This window comes from Branchiostoma belcheri, unplaced genomic scaffold (genome assembly GCF_001625305.1).
Source record: "Branchiostoma belcheri isolate BF01 breed outbred unplaced genomic scaffold, Haploidv18h27 scaffold51, whole genome shotgun sequence".
In the NCBI taxonomy this organism is placed as follows: domain Eukaryota; kingdom Metazoa; phylum Chordata; class Leptocardii; order Amphioxiformes; family Branchiostomatidae; genus Branchiostoma; species Branchiostoma belcheri.
Genome location: NW_017804143.1, coordinates 2,234,607 through 2,257,733, shown reverse-complemented (window position 1 = coordinate 2,257,733; position 23,127 = coordinate 2,234,607). Strand labels below are relative to the sequence as shown.

The following is a 23,127-nucleotide window of genomic DNA, read 5'->3' as shown; positions in this document are numbered from 1 at the left end:
TCATTAACGTTATACTTCTTTAAAAATTCTTAAGAATATAGAAATTTATTAGACAATGACTCCAACACAAATACTGATAAATGCCATTACCACTTATGGTCAGTCTGATTTTATTCACATACTCTCAGCAGACAATATTTTTGCATCCTGAATGATACACGTGACAGAGCACACATTTCAGCACACCTTACATACCATGTCACACTTCTGACTTCTGGATACTATGCCATGGTACAACCTGCTAGCCTCCGTAGTAGGGTTATAGAACTGGGGGTTTGGTGGTCTTCGGCTGTTTTCTGATTAGCCCAGTTCTAAAACCGGGGGTAATTCAACCAGGCCGGCTATGTTGTCTATATGCAATCAGAAAATAGCACATAAAAGCTCCCAAAGACCCTGAAGACCCCCAAAACTTACAACCTGCCTTGTTGTCTTAACTTTTTGCGTCTCCTGGCTGAAACATTTCTTTTTTTCCAAACAGTAAGAATAATTTGCCTAAACACTGTCATTCTAGTCCTTTGCGTGGAATATCAAGCAACAGAGCGTCATACCACACTTTTTGAAAGATTCTACTGTTGAACACTACATAAAATTCTTTACTTTAAGTTCTCATAAGACCTACAGCACCTCGCAAGCGATTGTAAATACATTTGCCCTATTCTAACATCCCTTCTTGTAGTAATATAATACAAAAATAATACAAATACAAATGTACTTTCCTTCAACAGTATATAAGCCTTCCTATTAAAGACCTTCTAACTTAAAGTGCACTTACTTATCATACAAACAAAGTGTAAATAACTAGAACATGAGAAGCTAGTAGTGAACGCAATGTACATTTTAGATCAAAAACTGGAATATCGTCTCAATATGTTTTGCACATTTGGCACACATACTGTCACCTATTATACATTTGTATTGATACAACTGTACTGGCCAAAATAGAATATTGGTGCTTAGCACCTTCACCATTCATAATATTTTACAGTTCAGTACATAAAACAACTACAAGTATGTCTTAACCATACTATCTATGACCTGGCCTGGGTGCCATCCAATTTATAACTGCAAATTTTTTTTGGGTTGCCATTACAAATCAGATGGCATCCAGGCTACTAGTATCTATGAACTAACTCTTGTCACAAAAATCTGCAACTAGAATGTCCTATGTATAGGCTCAGCTACAATCTAGATTGTACTTTGAATCTTAACAGTGATAACCAGTAAATTACCAAAAACCTTATTACTTTTAATTCATAAACATACAGATCTCTTACATCATCATCATTAAAATGTAGGACTGGAATAAAGGAAGTGGCAGAACAAGTCTCTTTTTTGACACAGTACTTTTGGAGAATTCAATTCAATTTTAAATAGTACTTCAAAATTTGTCACTCTGGGCATTAACTTTACTGATACAGCTCATATCATTGAGATTCATTTCATCAGAATACATCATCGTCAGAATGCAGTGTACTAAAATACATATGTATCACTTTTAAAGATAAAACTCACCCAACAACATGTAAAGCATGCTCCCTCTTGGTTCTTAGCTGATAGAATGTATTGTTTACAATTTACCATTTTTTACAAGCAGACAAAATGTTGACAAGAAAATACAATATTGGAGGTGTGCTGAGCTTGATACAACATATTGTCACCAAATTTTAAAAGCTTTTGCCTAGGATTGCATTACCAGACATGTACTGTACATAGTGCTGTGTACCTAAACCCACACTTAATCCGGACATAAACCCATGGCATATACAAAATTCATGTTGGCAACCTTGCAATGTTGTTTGGACAAAAAAGTTTCCATATAACATGGATGCTAACACTTGATGATGTCCAATAGCAATGTTTTGTTCATTTTGCAGCACAGAGTTTGATCTATGGAAGGTTTTGAGTGGTTTGGAAAGAAAAGGGGTATGCGACAAATGTTTTTTTTAATAAGTCTGGAATCGGTAGCCTGGAGTCCAGCCTTGTTAGCTTTGCTCCGTAGGCTTAGCAAATCTAACAAGGCTGGACTCCAGGCTACGGGATCGGTTCTTGACTTATAGTTGTTTTTTTTTTGACTTGAGCCTAAATATTTAGTCCAGAACCAGTCTAGGGAACCGGTACACAGCAGTAACTGTACATATGTACTGGTACACAGCAGTAACTGTACATGTGTGTCATCTGTAATTAGAATTGCCAGGCCGAATCTAGCTAACAGTTCAGTCTTGCTCCTCTTCTTCTGACACGTCCAACTTGTGGACCTTTTTCATATGCCTCTTCAGGTTCTTCTCCATGGTGAAGGCTTCGCTGCAGGCGGGGCACTGGTGCATGGTGGGCAGCGAGTGCGTGCGCATGTGGTCCTTGACGTGGCACTTGCGCGAGAACATCTTGCCGCAGTGCGGGCACATGAAAGGTTTCACCCCGCTGTGCGACTTCAGGTGGACCTTCCGGTTTTCCTTTCTCGCGAACCTCTTCTCGCAGAGCGGGCACTGGTAAGGCTTCTCGCCCGAGTGTGACCGCATGTGTATGGTCAAGTTCCGGGCCAGGGCGAACACTTTGCTGCACTCCGGGCAGGGAAACTTCTTTCCCTGCGTGTGGATGCGCATGTGGCCCTGAAGATTGCTCATGCAGGGGAAGACCTTGTCGCACTGGCTGCATTTGAAGGACTTTTTCGCCGTCGCAATGTCGGACTCGCTGTGGATGGAGAAGTGGTGATGCTGCATCTCGCCCGTCGAGTTAAAAACCTCAGGGCACAGGGAGCACTTCAGTGTTTTGTCCTTCGAAGCATGTATTTTCAGGTGGTTGCTGAGGTTCACATTGTTGTTGAACATCTGCCCGCACTCGAGGCATTGGAAATTACCCGGGGTGACTTCGCTGTGACTCAGCAAATGGTTCTGCAGCTCGGCTTCGAAAAAGAATGTCAAAGTGCAGTGGGGGCAGTGGTACTTTCTTGCGTCGGGCCCGTGGTCTATCGCGTGACTTTGGATGTCCTGTGCCGTGGCGAATCTCCCTCCGCATATCAGACATTGGTAGTTCTTATCGGGGAATGTGTGTTCAATGAGGTGGGCTTGCAACTTTGCAGGGGAATCGTAAACCCCCCTGCACAAGGTACATTCATGGACGGTCCCTTCTTCCATCATGTGGGTTGTCACGTGAATCTGGATCTCTACTTCTGTTGCAAAGGTCTTTTGACACTTGATACACTGATAGGATTTATCTGCAGGGTGTGAGGATGCAAGGTGTAGGTCCAGTTCTCTCTGTGTCTCGAATTTCAGTTCACACTTGGAGCAGTGGACAACAGTTCGGGGGCTGTTGGGGGAGACGTCGGTCACAAGACTTTCGTCAGAATTGTCCTCGATGGCCTCCTTCAGACAATCCGTACACATGTAGCTGGGCGGAGACCCAGACTTTAGGGTGGAGACGAGGTGAGCGCGTGAGGTGAACTCGCGTTTGCAGGTGCTGCAGATGTACACGGCCATGGAGTTAGGGGAGCCGAGGCCCGCTGCGAGCAGATGCACGGCCGCGTGGTGGTTCAGCTCGGCCATGTTCGGCACAAACTGGAGACAGATCACGCACCGGAAGCCGCCGCTCTCGTTCGCGATGTCGGGGTTGTGCTCCTTGCAGTGGTGCACAAACTCTTCCTCGGTCATCACGATCTGCATGCAGATGAAGCACATGGACCCTTGCGGGGGGGTTCCGGCAGGTAGCGAGTCCTTCATACCCTCCAGGAGAACCTTGCCGGCCGAGTTGTTCTGGTGGTTTTCATTGAGGTGCTTCTTGAGGCCGTACTCGGACTGGAAGGCAGCCGAACACACACCGCAGTGGAAGCGGAAGAGGAGATCCTTGTTGCCCTTGTGGTGAGGCTTCAGCTTGTGGATCGACCACCGGTGGTTCTTCAGCTTCCGTTCTGACGTAAAAGTCCCGTCGCAGACGTCACACTTGTACACGAGCTTGTCTTCGTCGGGGCTCACTCTTTCAGTCGCTTCCTCACTGTCATTCTTCGTACTCGTGCTCGGACTGCTCTGCGACTCTGACTCCTCTTCGCTCCGAGCCCCTTTCTTTCCGTCCTCCATGGGACAGCTGTGTTTCTCGAGCACGTGTTTCTCTAATAAGAACTGTACATGGAAGGAGGCCTCGCACAGGTGGCACTGGTACTGCTTGTTGTGGGTGGTGACGTGGCACTGCAGCTCCAAGTCGGAGCTGAACGCCTCCTGGCAGAAGATGCAGCGGAAGGGCTTGCTGTGGAGGTGGGTCGTCTTGATGTGGGCCACCAGCTCGCCCTCCGAGGGAAACATCCCCCAGCACTTGGTGCACTTGTACAGGCGACACTCGTTGCTATGCTTGATGGCAAAGTGGACCTGGATGGAGACTTTGGAATCAAACATTTCCTTACAGAGGGAACACCGGTACAGGTGGTGGGCGTGGATGTCGAACAGGTGCTTCTGAAGATCGTCCGCTTTGACGAACGTCTTCTCACAAGTCTGGCAGCCGTACTCGGTCGCTATGGTCATGAAGTGCTCCAACATGTGCTGCAGCATCTGGTCTTCGGATGTAAACTCCACCCCACACTTTCGGTACGACGGTGGCTTCTGTAGCAGCATATCTAGGTGGGTCTTCAGGTGAGTTTGGAAAGCTTCTAGCGTCAGGTAGCTGACGTCGCACTGCGAACAAAAGAACCCGTTTCTCTCTACGGAGTTCTTTTCTTCTGAATGTGTTTTCTTCTTTCGTCCTGTCTCTCCCGAGGTTGGCTTTTTCGGTTCTTCCTTCACGTTGGTCGCTGTGTGTGCAGGTGGGGTGCTTGCCACCGGAGAGCACTGTGTTCTAGTCCCATGCTGCTCCTGTACATGGTCTCGCAACAAGTCGAAGTTGGAAAAGAGGTTCATACCCTCAGGACAGTAAGGGCAGGGATACCTCAGGCCTTCTTCCAGGGGAAGGTTGATGCTTCCTTCGTTCAGGAGCGAACTCAAGACACTGTTAGTGGAGCTGGGTATTGGGGAGAGGCTTGACGCTCCGTGAACCTCCTCTGCGTGCTCGTTGAACGACGCCATGGTCGCGAAACCCATAGTGCACTGCGGACAGTACACCACACTGCTGTCTTCTTTTAGCGAGGACTTCGAGAGGGAGTGGACAAACTTCACGTGGGTGTACAGCAGGGACGCGCTCCCGAAGTCCATCGTGCAGTAATCGCAGGGATACCGCGTGTCGGAGAAGTCGGTGCCGAGCGCTTCCTTCTGGTGGTCGCACTTTATATGATTGGCCAGGTTGATCAGGGTGGGGTACTCCTTGTTACAGTACTGACAGAGGTGGCCGTACACTGGCTTGTCACCATGCATGGTACGGAGGTGTATTTCTAACACTGCGATGCTGGGGAAGGTCTGCTTGGGGCAGTAGGGGCAGCGGTGTATGGTGCCCTCCTCTCCGTGAGCCTCCATGTGTTCATGCAGCTTCTCCGCTGTGAGAAAACACTCCGAACACAGCGGACACTTGTTTCTCTTGTCCTTCGCGTGCCTGTCCTCCATGTGCTGGATCAGAGCCTCCATCGAGCTGAACACGTCCCCGCAGTAGCTACACTGCGTCATCTTCCTGTTCACATGCTCGTGCGTGACGACGTGGGCTTGCAGTTCGCCCGCCGAGTCGAACGCCTCCGTGCACTGGAAGCAACGGAACTCGTCCTTCTTGTCGGAAACCTTGTGGTGTGCCTGCGCGTGGGCGGTGAGGGTGGCCACGGACGTGTACCCCTTGTTGCAGATGACGCAGCGGTAGGGCTTGTCGGAGTTGTGGGTCTTCAGGTGGATCTTGAGGTGGTCGCTGCGGGAGAAGGAAGCGTCGCAGTAAGTGCAGCGGTACTTTTTGTCGCCCGTGTGAAGTTTGACATGGCGGTCACGACTGCGCTTGTGCTTGAACAACCGGAGGCAGTACTCACATCTGGTGCAAAACAACAGAAAACAAAAACACAAAACAGGATTAAAACCAATTATAGAAAAACAAAATAATTTCCTGACTATAAAGGTATACGTTAAAACACTATCATCTGTCATAAAACAACAAAAAATAAAACAGAAAACAGAAGTCAAACTCAAACCGATTATACAAAAACATAATAATTTTATGACTATAAAAGTATGATACATTGTAATTTTGTCTTTTTTTTTCATTCCCATACAAAATGCAAGGGAGAAAATTACAGCCTAAGGAAAACGATACCGGGGGTAAAAAAAAGACGATGTATTTCAAGAACAAATACCCTGCTACCAGTTGTTCCAGCTCTGTTGTACCGCCTAAGCATAATTCACCAGGGCAACAAACAGTGGCCAGCGTCAAATACGAAGATATATCTTTTCATAATCATGCAATAATGATTCTGATATCTTAATTCAATTTATCTGGGTCGTGCATTGATGACTGTTAGAAATCATTACAATTTTCACATTTGAAAAAGCAGATGCTGGGAGTCATTACCAGTAGTAAGTTAAAGAAAATATGTTGCATACATTTTCTCAAGGAAGTGGAGGGAAAAGGAGGACACATTTATTAATACGTATTACATACATGTATGTATTCTGTCCCATTGCAAGAGGGACCAATATTGCTTTTGTTTGCACTTTTGACATCCATATATACAATTGACTGTATGTTGAATACATTCCTTTACATTAGAATCACAGGGCAACGGAGAAACACATAAAGTTACTTATTGTACCTGAAGGGCATTTTGTCACTGTGGATCTGTTCATGCCGTTTGAGGTATGTGAGCCGGGAGAAGGTTTTCTCACAAAACTGGCACGGATACGGGCCGTTGGGGACGCCCTCGAGTTCCTCATCCAAGTACTCTACACCATCAAGGCTGTCCTCCGTCACCTCCATAGGTGCCTGTCCCCAGGGGTTCCTCAGCACCATGGTTTCTACATCTGGGATTAGGAAGAGACCACTGAATGTTTATTTACGACTTCAAAAAATTACTGTAAAATACTGCATAATTTATTCATAATTATTCAGTTAAGTTTGCTGCAGTTAAATTTTGCAGCAATGTGAAAAACAACACTTTGCAATTGGAGCCCTGCATATTTGCAAGATTTTGAAAAAAAAACAGCATCTGCACTATGTCATAAAAATGACAGGGGGCATGACAAAACTCATAGCCCAGAGAACAAGTAATTTACTCTGTATGGCAAAATAAGGAAAGTAAGTTCAAACAAGAGTTCCACGATCTCATACCTTCGCCAAATGATGTTAACCCTTGCGGTTGACGAATTATACAATTTTAATAATTGATTTCGCAAATAAGAGCGTCATTCGCATGGATTACATCAGTTGATCATATTCTCTACCCAATGGCAGCCTTATCTTAACAAAATAGGCTATTCTAGCACTTCCTCATAAATTATGCAAATGAGTTCATAATGTGAATAAATTATCTTCATTGATGTTCACCTTCACTTAACTTCCAAATACGGCAAGTATGAAATTCCCAGCAATTACAACTATGAAATTATAACAATTTTCCATTAATTATGTAAATTAGGTCTTCATTTACATAATCTATATCCTCAGATGTTTTTCTAGTTCTCAATTACATGTCACAAGTGTTTCAAAGTCCTATAATCGAACGAAGCAGATTTATAGAATGTCCTCATTAATTATGCAAATTAGCTCCTGATTTGCATAATTGTCATCTGATTATGTCAAGTATCACTTCAGCTACCTACATACCAAAAATCATGACAATCCGTCAACCGGTTCTTGAGTTATCAACCTTCGGAGATTTTTCAAGAAACGCTCCTGCAGTTCCAGAACGAGCCGCTAGGGGGTCCAAACTCAGGTCACTTCTTCCCCTGCCCAAGAGCTATCTACCAACCAAAATTCGTGACCCTAGCATGTCCAGATCGCGAGATATCAAAACCGGAAGTTCTGCTGCAGTACCAACAAAAGCCGCCAGGGGGCCCAGAATCTAATCATTTCTAGGTCTCATCAAGACCTACCCACCTACCAAGTTTCATGACAATACATATTAAGCTTCTTGAGTTATGCTGTTCACAAACAGACAGACAAACAGACAAACGCTACTGAAAACATAACCTTCTTGGCGAAGGTAACAAGGACATTATAATGTTCTTGGTTCAAAGCATTGTAAGTGCCAAAAGCAAGTAAAAAACTTAAGTGATAACAATATTTTCCTCCAACAATACTGGATCATTCCACTTTCGTATCATAATACATTCAGAAATGCCAAATACTGGTCTGAGTTTTAAAGGGAACATTTACCTCTACCATTTACCTGAAAAAACCTATTAGTCTAAGGTCTTTGCTAACTCGGAAAACAATCTATCAAAGAAAGATACTCACTCAGAAAGATAGAGTTCTTAAAACTACATGTCTATGCCAAAGGGCCTACTGAGAATTACACTGCTGGTCCCTATTCTCCTATAAACCAGCCAGAATATAAAATATAAGGCGTATAAATTTACCACGATCCCCATAGAATTATAAACGTATGTCTGTTGGGTGATGGAGGATTTGTGAAGCAAAGATTTGCCACCAATTAATCTGTAAAGCCAAGAAAACCAAATCCTCTGATCTCCTTGTTAAGCTAAATAATGCCGACATGGCAGCACAATACATCTTTTTCACCATCCCTTTGACGAATCACTTGGCAATTGACCAAAGGATACCCGAAAGCTTCCCATGTATCACAAAAGACTTTGCAATACAGGAATCGCAAATCTATAACCATAGCAGTCTATACACTTAGTAATCTGTAACTTGTCAAAAGCTCTACGTCTTAATTGTTCTGGTGCTCTAAATTTTAATTAGTAAGGTTGACGGAAGATGGATGTGAGTTTGCTGAGACTCAGCAATAGCAATCCCGCGTTTCTTGTTTTCAGCTAATTAAACAGTATTTCATTGGGCTCATGATCCATTTTCATGTGGCACCATGTAGACTGCATTGGATGTTACATAAATGTATGCTGGGGGAGAGTCATAATTTTTTTAGACTGTCTGTATCTGTCTGCCAATGAGAGATTTTTGACGGAGTACTCTTCTTCTACTTTGTTTAAATTCTGTTCTCATGGAAGTTCATCTGTGTTGGTAGTAATCATAGTAAAACGTGGAACTTTATTCCAACACAATTTTGATCCCTGTGTAATTGTGTGTTGGAATAAAGTTCAACGTTTTACTACAAATTCTGCTCTTTTTTACTAAATTTAAATTCCAACAACACAATTTACTGTGGTGCAAGAGGCAACCAATTTAGTGCTTTTTTCAAAATTCACCAACAATGCAATAATGGTACAGACTGATTTCATGTTACTGTGCAATGCATGGGAGATTGAAGAAATGTCGCACATGTCAAGATCAGTAGCATCAACCACAGGCCATCACTCATTCAATCTGATTTCCTTGTCATCACTTACAGTTCAAAGCCTTGCCTTTCCCAAGTTTCGCATGATCAATGGGAGTAAAAGTTTAAGTGAAAATTCAGTAAATTTTCCACTTACACAAATTGGTGCTTCTGTTAGTTTTCGAACAGATAACACCTAAGCCTGACAAGAGACGAGAAGATTGGTCTATAATAATGATGCATGGGAGTGATGGTACCCGATTCATTCATTATCCACCAGGCAGCGTACACATGCCGCCCTTTGGCTGTCACCTCGGCAAACCGCTTCCCCCTCCCTTGTCAAATCACGCTGGGACGCTTGAACTTCAGACATGCGATCCATTCCAGAAGTTGTCATTGACACAGTACGTCGTCTTGACTTCCTGCCACCAGCCGACCCGGGAATTCCCCCAATATTCCTCGGTTTAACGAATCCTTCCGAGAGCGACAATGAGATGCAAATGATCCATCAAGCGGCATTCTAATTTTGCCTGGGACCCATTAGAGACGCTGCTCTTATGGCAGAAAAGGATTGCTTTCATTACAGCGCATCCTCGGAGAACCATTTTATTACGACCGAGTTCTGCAACTTTTATCTCGCGAAAGCCGCGAGAGGCGATGCCTCCGAACGAGGGAATACAACCAAAGGAAACATCCCTCGCAATGCTCCTTAGATGTGGGAGGCAGAGACACACTTAGTCAAGTCTTACATGCACCTGCGGGAGGCAGGTAAGGCTGTTACGCATGTCCTTTGCGATGATTAAAGAAGGCTGCGTCCCACCGAGAGGAGAACAAAAGGAGGATAGAGCCCTCTCCGGACCACTATTTTCCACAAGACTAGACACTGCGGTGCATTGGAAAATGTCAATTCCCCTACAGTTGGTAATATTCCGTGAGATCAAAGCGCGCTCGAGAACTCTCGTGGGGAGAGTCACCGCGGCGGGGGACCTGTCACACCCTGGGTGAGAGCTTTTTAAAATATCATCGGGGTTTCCGCAGGGAGCCAATCAACACACGGCACAGCTAATCTTCAGAAAGAACTGCAAAAGTCACTCGCTTATGCATGAAGGGCACACATTTTTCTTTATATATTTGCCTTCTCTATTCCCAGTTCTGAAAAAAAATACTTGTACAGGCATTCGTTAGATGTTGAGTTGAGAAATTTTTCATGACTCCAGGCGCTGTTTTTAAGACCTACCCTTTTGTCCTGGGACAAAACTTTGCTTGTTGGGGCAGACAAAAATTTCACCATCCATCAAAAACATCATGAACTTCATGACATGAAAAACATATTTTTTGTAGCTTAAAATGACAGATTTAACAAGAAAAATTTTACTTCTGAAAAAGTCAGAAATTGCATTTCAGAGGGTTGGGATTTCTAAAACTTTTCCGGGGGTGTCCAAGACCCCCTCCTTTTGCGAGCATCCCCAATGAACGGGACCAACAAAAATAAGAAGCTGGAGACAGGCCTGTTTCTTGTACATCGGAACAAAGAGTGACATCTTCGTAAGCTTAAAATGACAGATTTACTCATGAAAACTTTACTTCTGGATGAGTATAAAATTTCAGAGAGTTGGAATTTCTAAAACTTTCCCGTGGGACACCCTCCTTTTGCAAGCACCCATAAACGAACAGGACCAACAAAAATACAAAGTTGGAGACAGGCTTGTTTCTTGTACATCGGAACGAAGAATAACATTTTACCAATAAAGACTTTACTTCTGAATAATCATAAAATTTCAGAGAATAGGAATTTCTAAAACTCTCCCTTTGCCAGCACCCACAAACGAACAAGACCAACAAAAGTACAAAGCTGGAGACAGGCTGGTCTCTTGTACAGTGACATCTTCGTAAGCTTAAAATGACAGATTTACCAATGAAAACTTCTGAAGAAGAAGAGAGATTGAATTTTAACATCTGTCCGGAGGACCCCCTTCTTTTGCAAGCACCCCTAAAGGCATAAACGAACGGGACAAAAATGCGAAGCCAGAGACAGGCTTGTTTCTTGTACACCGGAACGAAGAGTGACAACATCTTCTTGATGAATCCCAGAGTCAAGCAGGTTACCTTCGAGAAGCAGTTTGGGATCTTACAAGCATCATCCATCACCGCCAGAAAAAAGACTGCTCCCCCCTCAGCCACCTACAAGAATCTTTATTAATTTCGATGGAGATTAAGGACCATCCTCGGGGACGCAGAAGTTATATTGCGCTCTTCCAATTCTCCTTTAATGACACTGGGAATTAAGGCTGTCGTCGAGGGTTGCGATGATGCATCCCAAAAGAGACACTTGCCGCTGTATTAAGCCATAGACTTTCCTATCACGCAGTCTTCAGCTGCTTTAGCGAGCTCATTGGTGGAAAGATGGGAGAAAGTTACGGCGAGTCGTGGAGGGATAACAAACTGTTTCGCGGGCCACGTTCCCTCAGAGAAATGCCTGATCTGAGCACTTGTGACGTGCCGCATACCCAGTATCTATCTAAAACGCTGCATTCCCCGCGAAATAATAACCCACATAAAATTCGAGAGAGAAGAGTTACAAGATCTGAATATCCACCCATCCGTCATTCAGAAATACAACCCACTTCTTCGATAATTTTCACCGTGGGTCTGCGGATATTTGAGTGAACTCGTTTGTATCCATAATCGATAGGAAAGAATTGCCTGCCTTTATGTATGACAACTTATTGATTGTCATTCCGGTTTGCCTGCAAGGGTAGTGAAAACTGTGGATATCGATCATGTGCATAATCACCATTCAGGGCTGACTACTTGGGGACAGGGGTGGGTCTGTAACTTGACTGGATCAAGCGCTGGCATGACTTTTATAAATGGAAGAGTCCAAGTTGGATCCCTTTGAGTCAGGGTGATACCATATTAGCTACTGTAATTCGTTTAATGTTTATGGTAGCAAAATTTCACGGTCTAAGAAAAATGGACATGTTCAGAGAACTACCGGTACATGTACATGTATGTGTTTCTAGTGCCAGGAAAAAGGAAGTCAACAGATTATTTGTTATCAGTAATGATAAGTTTTTGCAACAAGCCTGACTGTAGTCTATATCATAGTATATGGTGTATAGGGCACCACACCCGACACCAATTTAATTTGTTGGTTCTCAGATTTGCCCGCTTCATTTTTTTCTGATTTCTGGCTGTGAATCAACTCCAAAATTCTCATATTTTGGCCCCAACAGTTTAAGGAAGTCTCTTCTCTTGAGGTTTGTTACTGTTTTTCCATGTGTCAGCGCAGTGGTTTGATAATTGATGGAAGGTTTGAAATTATTACTAGTATTTGAATTACAGACCAGCCTGGTATGACTTCATGGCTCTTACTGTAGTATTTGATGCTATCATAGGATGCCTTAGTCTGTTTTTTTTGGTCACCCTGTCACTTCATATTTTTCCTGACAAAATCCGTGAACCAACAAATCAAATTGGTGTGGCCTGAAGGACCACCGTAAATGTAGACACAGGCCTCTGAGGGCTGGACGGGAATCTGAACTTGAAAGGTTCCTAAGCTGTGCCAGGGAGAGCCCTCTGCGTGACCTACGACCTTGTTACAAGTTTTATCACTGGAGTCTGCCATGCTTCCTGTGTTCTGAGCCCTTCTTTAGGCCACAGCAACTAAATTTTATGGATGACATCCTCCGCAGACTACAAATCTAATGTGAGCGGGCAAAAAAAAAGGTGGGCCAAAAAAAAAACAAGATTCCTACATTTTCAAATTTTGACATCATAAACCTTGTGAAACAAGAAATGACACATACTTTGTGCTAAGTTTACTGCCAACTATTACAACAAAAAGTTACTTCCATTTCAATGGTTTTGATTCAGTGAGAACATCACACACACACACAGACAACAGACATCTTTGCCCATTTTCATCATGTTGACCACTGACAGAGGGCAACAAAATTTGTTGTTGTTTTTTTTAAATCAGGCAAAAGTCAAGGTGATGTCATCCATGGAAATTACTTGCTGTGGCTTTAGTTCTACTTCAAGACCGTACCACTCTGTCCAACAACAGGGGTGTTTAAAACAACAGGGGTGTTTCGGTATGAAAAATGGCAGGCTGCAAGGATAGCAATATTCTTTCGCAGGCAAAAACTGGGAATATATATTAACGGAGCGCGATGCACTTATTTATAATATAACCGCGGTTCGACGGAGCGAATTTCGTGCCGTTGTTGACAGCAGTTTTCAAGCTTGATCCCCGCAGCAGCTAGAACTCAAGCAGAGGCTTGGCAGGGGGGATTAGAACGGCGGTGCCAAACGGGGCGAGATAACGGGGAATATTCCGAGAAAGCGGCGTGACGTCTCCCCCGGGGGGCGCAAGAGGCGGCGTGCCCGCAAATCCGGCGTCTCCGAAGGCCCCGCTGATGTGGCGAGATACGACGTCTCTCTTTGCCCGCCGTCCTGTCAACGGCAGATTTTCGCCCCAGGCGCGGCTCACCAGTCTCCAACATATTGCATTTGTGAGACACCAGCTTATTCCGACACCCTATGGGGATTGCAGCTGTGCCCACTGAGGGCCAAATATTAAGTGCTTGAATAGTCTGCAAGATTAGAGGTTGGCATGGCAACAGGCCCATGCAGAGAAGGGAATCTCCGCGGGGAGGTGGCTGCTGTTGTGCAAATAAGGGCAAGGGTGATGCGTGCTCCGCAGGGGGGGTTGTCTGAATTCTCCCGGCACCTCATCTGTCTGATAGCTGCTGGCAAACACTTTCCTCCGTGAAGCTATACAGAAGTTTCTACATGCACCTCTTTCTCCAGTGTCTCTCCACTTTAGAGAGGATGCATTTAAGGGGGATGTCTCAGGGATTTTTGAACGCCCCACCTTGTATCGAACGGGCGATCTGGGTGCCGTAATTGTGCAATTTTAGGACAGAGGAAAATTACAGACATCCAGCCGAGGCTAATCCTCTGAGGGATCGGGCGGCCCCTATCTCAGGGATTATAGCCGACCTGGCCCCTATGCAACGCAACCAGGCTCTTTGCTCTGCCCATTCTGACAGGATGGTGGTGCCGTCTTGCATGATATCATGTCGTATCAGTGATAAAAGCACCCAAAGATCCGTCCTAACGAGAATTCGGGGGTTCAAGATTTTTCATCTGAGCGTATCGCGCCATGCATCATCCGACGACAGACGCCCTGCCGGAAAAGAACTTGCTGTGACCAGACATTGGTCGATTTGGAACGTTCCGATCCATTCCAATTAAGACTTTTGTGCGGAGTAAAAGGATACTTTCCCGTCGGGGAAAAGCAAGGCATTTTCGCTAATGAAAGCAAGGGTGTTGCTTGCCCCCGAGGGGCTCCAATCAAAGATATTGCACCAGAAAGATCACAGCAGGAGGGTCCCCGGGGGGGGCCCTGATGAAAAACACGGGCTCCCCGGTGGCTGCAGCAGGATATGGTTTGAAGTTGGGGCCCTGAGGGAAGTCTGCCGAAATGCCAAAATGCTTTCTGGTGAAGGGTGGGCCCGGCTTGATCTGGGGCTGCTGGAAGGATATCTGCTGACAGCCTGGATCCACTCGCAAAAAAAAAAAAACGGCCTGGGGAAGCAGAGAGAGGAAAGATCGGGAAGCTATTTATAAACCTGACGATGCCACACCCACCAAGAAATCAGTTGGACCTGAACTTGTACTTTAAAAAAAAAACAGATCTCTGCCTGTCGCAGACAAGATGAATTATTGAATTAATGAAGTATTGAATTCGAAAAGCAAACATACCAAAGGTACGGTATCAATTTATAAACCTGACAATGACACACCCACCAAGAAATAAGAAATCAGTTGAACCTGAAGTTGTACTTAAAAAACAGATCTCTGGCTGTTACAGACAAGATGAATTTTTATTGAATTAATGAAGTATTGAATTTGAAAAGCAAACATACCAAAGGTACGGTATCTATTTCTAAACCTGACAATGCCACACCCACCAAGAAATCAGTTGGACCTGAACTTGTACTTAAAAAAAAACAGATCTCTGCCTGTCGCAGACAAGATGAATTATTGAATTAATGAAGTATTGAATTCGAAAAGCAAACATACCAAAGGTATCTAGATATATAAAAACACAGGCCTACTAAAGACTTAGGGCTAACAATAACTATTACATTTCTGTACTGAAAAAAATTCTGTTTTGGGTAAATAAATCAAACAGCCCCCTCCCTTCCCTCAGTTCTGCTAACTCACTCTCTGATGTCAAATCTATTTATAAACATGACACTGCCACACCCACCAAGACATCACTTTGAAACTGAACTTATAAGGCCACACCAATTTAATTTGTTGGTTCTCGGATTTGCCTCTTCTTTTTTCTAAATTTGCAAAAAAAAAAAAAGATTCTGGTTCTAAATCAACACAAAAATGCTCATATTTTGCCCCGAACATTTGGGGCTATCGTAGGATGCCTAGACCTGTTTTTAGTTTTATTGTTTTTTCGCCCTGTCGCTTCATAAATTGGTGTGGCCTTAGACAAACGAAAAAACACATCCGGCTGTTGCAAACAAAATACTGCAATGAGTTTCAAGACACTGGAAGGGAATATGGTGGCTTTTTTGCCTGCATTATAGCATCTGAACATCTATAAGTATAAATAAGACTTCATCATTTTAGGTTCCAACATTCATTAATCATATTAATTAACTCATAATTTGTACACAGGTGCGCAACATTGAGTCATTACTTGGAGTACATATCATCCCAAAAGGAGATAAATTTAAAGAAATACTGAGAAAATTATACAGATGAGCTGATTTACGGAAAAGACAATTAAAATCCTCCACTTATTCAAGGAGCCATTAATTATGCAAACTAACGAACTAGCTTCTACAAACATCAAGTCATTCACCTGAAAGAATATTGTAGGTGTACTTGACTCAATAATTTCGGTTGCTTCTGTTAATTTCTAAAAAAATCTCTTCATTTACTGACTTTGAGTTAACCAATATACACTATATATATGTATCAACCTTGATACAAGCAGCAACTTAATTAAGATCAATATCATCATTTGTGACCATTTCTGAGTCATGCAGAAATTTGTATATGAGTTTATGACACATCTTCAGTTATATGGGAGGGGGGGCTATGTCACTGTGTTCAATAATGGCTGGACCCTAAACAGCATACAATATTGCATTTTACAAAGCAAACATAACTTCAGTATCTAGCAATGTAAAAACACCTACTTTCCAGAGGTAGCAAACAATATTTATCATCATGTCTGCAGGAATAAGCCACCTATAAAATGATTCATACAATTGAATCTTCCCTCAGTTATGCCAATCCACACTTCTCAATGTTGACAATTTTCAAGTCTATCTACGTTAAACCATGTCACTGAACTCCTGCCCAAAACATTTGTGTCACAGAAACAGTTCCTTCCCACTAGTGAAGGCTCCTCCAGGACTTCAAAACAAGAAAATGAATGTCAGCTCCCCTCAGGTTTGAGTGAAATAAAGCCTGTGGTAAAACAATCCTGGGCGTGATGCCAGCTTCGCCCCCAGAGGAGAAAACATCTCACAGTTAGAAGCAAAGCAAGAACAGTAGAAGTTCTCACCTATAAATTATAATGGGATGATTCCTGCCATGCTCGCAACAAGAAACTTTAATTTGGTACATGCAAGCGGGAGAATATACAGTCGAAATGCACAATCATTCAGGCATGGCAATGAAATTCAAGGTTTACACTTACAACTGACTTAAAAAAGAAAGTCAAGGTCTACAAGAAGGCCCCAAATCAGTACGAGTCATTTGTATTTGCCTCAAACATCCTGAAATAAAGATATACATGATTGCAGTGCTAAAGGAAGCTTCCAGGGGGACAAAAACTTCCTCAGACTTGGAAAAGCCTGTGGAATTGTTTGAGAAGTCCAGGGAGTAAAACCAATGCCTTACTCAATTGTTGTAGACGTATATGTCACTCTTCATATGCAGACTGGCCTTGTTAGCATCCACCTGTTATAGCATTCCCATGCAGTCATTTAGGACAGTTGACAACCCGAGTTGATGATGACTGCTTTACCTTTGTGTCAATCTGGAACTTTAAATACTGTCACTCAAGCCACCACTCATGTACAATTACAGTAGTCCCCCCCTCCTGTCCCAAGGGTGGTTTTTACCATGTTTTAAGTGTCAGGCTGAAACAATTGTAGTACTGTAAGTAATACAAAGGAAACACAAATTTGTGGTCTCGTAAAATTTGTGGTGGAGGGGTTGCTGAAAGTTGCTGAGACTCTAACCTGCAGGAGTATTGACATTTGCTGCGCCCAAGAACCACAGGACAGAGGCAAATGGCAAGTGTACGTGTACCATCAAGTCCCAGCATCCGTGTGCAAGCACATCTGACCCTCGGAACACGGAACAACAGACGATAAACCGGAGAGAGAGAGAGGGGGAGAGAGAGAGAGAGATTTAATGATTCACAGTGAAATGGGTGTCCTTGCAGATGTTACTTCTCAGCCCCAGCAGAAGTGACCCCCTCGGAGAGCACTGGGTTTCCACTCCCTGCTTCCCCATTCTCCCCTGGGGACTCAGCCTGCCCTCCCACATGCCTGGGGGCAAGGACATGCCAGAAACACATGGACATCAAGGCATGGCTGTGCAGGCTATCCTGTTGTGTCTCTGCTGGATACATCTCTGGAATATTTCTGAAGCTTCTGGCTTCCAAGGTGGAACATTTTATGGGGGAGGGGGGCTGGTGGGTGTTGGCAGAACCATCTAGGATCAAAGTAGCCTGACTGAACCTCGCTTTTCGCCGGCTCACTAGTTAGTCTGGCAGACTATATAGGGAGCCCCCCAGAGCTTGGGTTTCACAGGCTAGGTTTCAAAGGACATCTAAAAAAAATTGTAATCTCTAAGCAGATGTAGAGTCCAGCTTTTTCGCACACTTTAGTAGCCATTTGGCTAAAGATTTGGATCATGTCATAAATGTAGTTCATGCATAATCTTACAATTTACCTTCTTCCTGCTGCCTAACATCATAACCAACTAAGAATCTGCCACAGTGTAACAGCGGGGTTCAAGCACCGCCCACTAACCAGTCAAATGGGCCCGGACCTTTTAGCCTTGCGGTTAGTGTGCTGGGTTTGTGAGCTGGTGGCCTTGGATCGGTGCAGGTTCGAATCCCTGGAGCCAGGAGACTATAGTACTCTTCCCTTTGTATTTCAGAAGGTTCAAGAACAAGTCAATGACTTGGTCACTTCTTCGCACATGGAGTTGATATTCGATTATTATAAGAGGGAACAACTGCATTGTTGTCCTTCACCCAGAATGCAACACACCTCCCTAATATGTAGGCTATCTAAAAGCACGTGGGGGGGGGAGCTCTAATTGACAACCCATATCCATTTCATTTTTATATGTTTGGCTGCGCCTGCATGTTGCGCAAGGCTGTAAAACAAAGTGTCTGACGCTAAGTTTATTGTATGTTCCCCACCAGGCCGGACTTGTGACAAAAGTACCAATGGCTCATTATCTGATTGTTACTCCTGCCATGTTATAGCTATACATTTTATCACAATACAACTCAGTGGAAGCAGACATAAAAAGTACAAGGCTCATTACGTTTATGACACTTTGTAGGAACTTTTTGAGGTACCGGTAACTTGTATGCTGACTTTAATCCAACAACCCTATTACATCGGTGAAGGTTAGACATCCAGGTAATAAAGTACGCAACAAAAAAAACAGTTAAGAAACAGCTGGATATGATTTTGGAAACGGTCAGACGTTTCAGGTAGTATCCAATACCTTTCATCAATGACACTAGCTTTCATTAGTAACTTTCCTTAGTATCCTACTCCCTGCTGCCTAACTCCACAGCCAATACAAGTTTCGTGCAATAAAGCATGCTAATGGTTAAATTGTTGGTACCAGTGTTCTCGCCAGGCATCCATCTTTCCATCATGATAAAATTTTGCCGCAATTTACCACTAAAAGACAGTTGGCTACATGTATAACTTGCAGGCAATTTGCCAAACTTGTTTCGATACAACTTATAAGTACAGGTCCAGGCTTGTACCCAATGTACCTGCACCTAAAAAATTTTTAGGTACACACTGTGACAGTGCTGATGCTAGGTTTGCCGTACATGTTAGAAACAATGTACTTATTCTACACACTGTTGTATACAATCACAAGTCATGTTATTGTTAAGATGGATAATGTCAGTTAGCAGCAGTCTTCATCTGTGTACCACAAAACTGTCTTCCCCAAGAACAGTAATAATTTAGCACTGTGCCAGCAACATAACCTGTTTCACAAAGAGCAGAACATCGCCCTTGGCCCTCAAGCAAAAGTGCATGTCATATATCATGCATGCCCTGTCTTTAAGGCTCTGGCGATATCTGGACTGTCACTTCCAATCACCTGCCTGCCACCTGCCCGTGCCTCCTGTGGCACTTACCTGCTTGTTAGGGAGGCATAAACCTGCCCTGGAAAGGTTGCTAAATGATTGCTCACGTGTCTCAACATTTTGTGCGAGTACCGCGGGACTCCCACATTATACCTGCCGAACCTGAAGCGCAATCAAAACAATTAAAACGAAAAGTAGTGGAAGAAATCTCTGCTCAAAGTCTTGTCAGACGACGAGAGAGGAAGCCATCCCGGGGGGTCCGCACGTTGCCTGCTGAATAGAAATCACACAAGTTATTGGTGTAAACAACGAGAAGACTGCAACGTAAACAGTTGTTCCGTACCTGCGCTTCCGCAGACGTAGTTTCTGTGGTCCATGAAGTCCGACAGGGTGGCCAGCGTCACCCCGCACGCGTCGCAGCGGTAGATTTGTCGCCTGTCCTCCTCCGGACATCCGGGGCTTCCCTCCTCCGACGGTTGATTTGGAGACTTGTCGCAAACCTCCGTGCCCTTCCCTGACATGCTGTTGGAAACTCTCTCCTCAGCTTCCTCCCCGCCGCCTTCTGAGAGGAGTAAATAGATCGATTCGTCTTGTTGGTAAATTACGAGACAAAACTTTGTTCTGATTAAAAACCCCGGGAGGCAAGGAGGGCGCCTACCGGGACGTACCATCGAGGTTTGTGGGGGGAATTAAGACAGATGTGCAGATGATCCTGCGGCAAATGAGCTTCAATGAGGTTTCGCTTTCAGGTTCAAGACTGCACAGTAATTGGCTTAGATGCTGAAGTGCAAACTGAGTGTTTTAAAGGCCATTTACAATGTCTCCTTGACATCTAAGTAACAAAGCTCCATTGTCGTCAATCATCATACAACTCTTGGAACGTCAAACAAACTATAAGTTTTTGTCCAAAATTCTGTCTTTCCCCTTCTGTCTGTTAGCTCAAAAATGCAGGGAAAAAGCTTGGCAAGCAGTTGGTAAAACAAATTTCCTGCTATTTGTCTACACTATCCCAATTTAGATACGTGCACAATTAGCAGGTGTGCTTCGTTAGCACGACTATAGCTTATGTAACCGCCGACCCCAAATCACTCCACGCTAGCAACCTGGAAAATGTGAGAGCCACCGAGGGAGACCCCTGCCCATTCCTGCACTATCACACACAGATAACCCGGAAAATAACTCAGATAGAGGAAGAAAATCTCAAAATCCCCTGCTCCAGACTTAGGCTCGGTTTTCCTTACTTAGGAGCCAATTTGGTAGGAGCGGCTGATTGGGACTGTGAATGGGTTACGGGTTGCCCCTGGACTTCCTACTTTTGGTACTCATTACTTTTATAAGAATGATGGCTGAGGTAGAAACTGGACTAGTCCAAACATCTGGGGGGGGGGGCTTTGCTTTTCTTCTTTGGGACTACATGTACTTACACTTACAGTTACACAATGTGTATTTTGCTTCAGGTAGTAAGCTTTATTCTACACATCAGGCAAAAATCATGAAAAAATTCATCCTCTTTTAAACTTCAAAGTATGCCATCCAAAAATCATGCTGCAGTACCAGTAAAAGCTGCTGGGGGGAATCACATGCCAAATTATCATAAATGTTCATCCGCAGCTTCTTGAGTTACACTGTTCATACATACACGTACACACGCACACTCGGATGCACACATGCACAAACACACACACGCACATACACGCACACACACACATGCACGCACACACACACAAAACAGACACACAAAACACAAACATGCGCTACCAAAAACATATGTATCGGATAATCCATCCAGTATTTCAAGCCCTGAATCACATCATGCAGTCAGCAGTACCTGGGTTCGCTGGACCATTGTTGTTGTTATTGTTGGCACAATCTCCTTCAGCCTCCTTAACAACCTCTTCCTCTTCACTACCACCTGTCAAGGCATTCTCTAACTCACCTGTAGAACAACAATTTTTAAAAATGAAATAATGAGCATACACAAAAATGGGAGTTTGAATAGAAAGGCATCACAACTCACATGACAATGTGTTCCACAAAGTAGACAACAGAGATGTTGGATGAATATCATACAAATGTGACACAAAGAATTTTTAAATAATTTTGGCACTGCATCTGTGGGTGTGTCAGTGTTTTCAGGCGTTTTTATTGTACTGGGATCTTTTTTTTGCCAGCCTTTAGTGGCATGTTTGCACATTTTTCTATTCTTAAATTCCTGTTGTTTCTTGTAAATTGTAATGTGTCTATTCATACCCGTAAGTATATTTCCTCTGAAAGCTGCCTTAGTAGTACATGTCCCACTGCCTCACAGACAAATGCATAATTGCAAGACGGATGCTATAAGTCGGTTGCACCGAACACTTTAAATCTTCATCAGATGAAAGTGAACCAAAACTCGGCAGACTTGGAGAAAAGCCTCCTGTGTCATTGATGCAAAGCTCCGCGTGTTGCGGAAGGATTTGTCTTCTCCGTTTTCCTGTTAAAACTTTCGCCGCAGAGGAATTAGCAGTAGGCTGCTGGATCTGTTTGATACGTGGTGCAGACATGCGGGGAGGGAAGAAACCATCATGATGCAAAAAAGGCACCGTGAGGTTTTAGTACGCTTTCGAGAAACCTCACCGAGGTACTAGTATTAAAATATAACATCACAAAGATATCCTGTGCATGGGCCAGCGTTTTTACAATAACATTAACGTTACCAAAGTAATTTGCTTTTAAAATAGGGTCGGGAAGGAGGAATTGTTACAGCCTTTTTATACTTTATAGACATGAGGGTTGACGTGAGCTTTCCTGTGATGCTGACAGCCAAGGCAGCGGCCTTCCCGGCGTATCGATATCGTACACGGCCACGTCGTGTTCCCGCTTTGTTCCTCCTTGACACGACAAAACGCAGTTAATCGTCTGGGCCGGGTCCCTGCCCCGCGCGCCGCGAAGCTGGAGACGCTTCCACGGCGAAAGCACCGACCTTTATTGTTTATTTATACCTCAATTAGAGATTCAATACAGGAGGATCGCATTCGGAGGCCTTCTCCCCCTCCCAGAGGGCACAAAAAGCAAAGGAAGTGATTTCCCTGGTGGACCACAAATGCAAATGTAATAAAAGAAACCGCAATCAATCGGCAGGAGGATAGGCCATGCCGGGATAAAACGAGGAAGGATGGGGAACGCGGAGGCATCCTAATTTCTGACAGCGCGCCGGCAGTTCTTTTTCAACACACCGTGCACCTGTTAAAATTATGCAGATCGAGAGACTCTAGACTTTTCTTCAACAGCACAAAAACTGCTGCTTTCGATCAAAATAACCATCTAAAAACCAACATGTGTCGTCGAACAAATTTATCTGGAAATACATCATTTTTTTTCCTCGTAAAATTCAAAATCAAATTGTTCTGTC

At 43.9% G+C, this 23,127-nt stretch overlaps 1 protein-coding gene across 2 annotated transcripts; it reads right to left on the bottom strand.

The window, feature by feature from the left end:
- Positions 1–1,971: 1,971 nt before the first annotated feature.
- LOC109480546 (zinc finger protein 423-like) lies at positions 1,972–22,273 on the bottom strand. Of its 2 annotated transcripts, none has more exons than XM_019782768.1 (4): positions 21,565–22,273; positions 20,080–20,298; positions 6,695–6,902; positions 1,972–5,802 (listed from the first exon to the last, which is right to left on the bottom strand). In XM_019782768.1, the coding sequence occupies exons 2-4, from the start codon at positions 20,255–20,257 to the stop codon at positions 2,214–2,216; spliced, it is 3,975 nt and encodes a 1,324-aa protein (XP_019638327.1). In that variant the 5' UTR covers positions 20,258–20,298; positions 21,565–22,273; the 3' UTR covers positions 1,972–2,213. The 2 variants fall into 2 exon arrangements, with proteins under 2 accessions (XP_019638327.1, XP_019638326.1); XM_019782767.1 differs by having other exon boundaries at positions 1,973–5,919; positions 21,565–22,271.
- Positions 22,274–23,127: the final 854 nt, after the last annotated feature.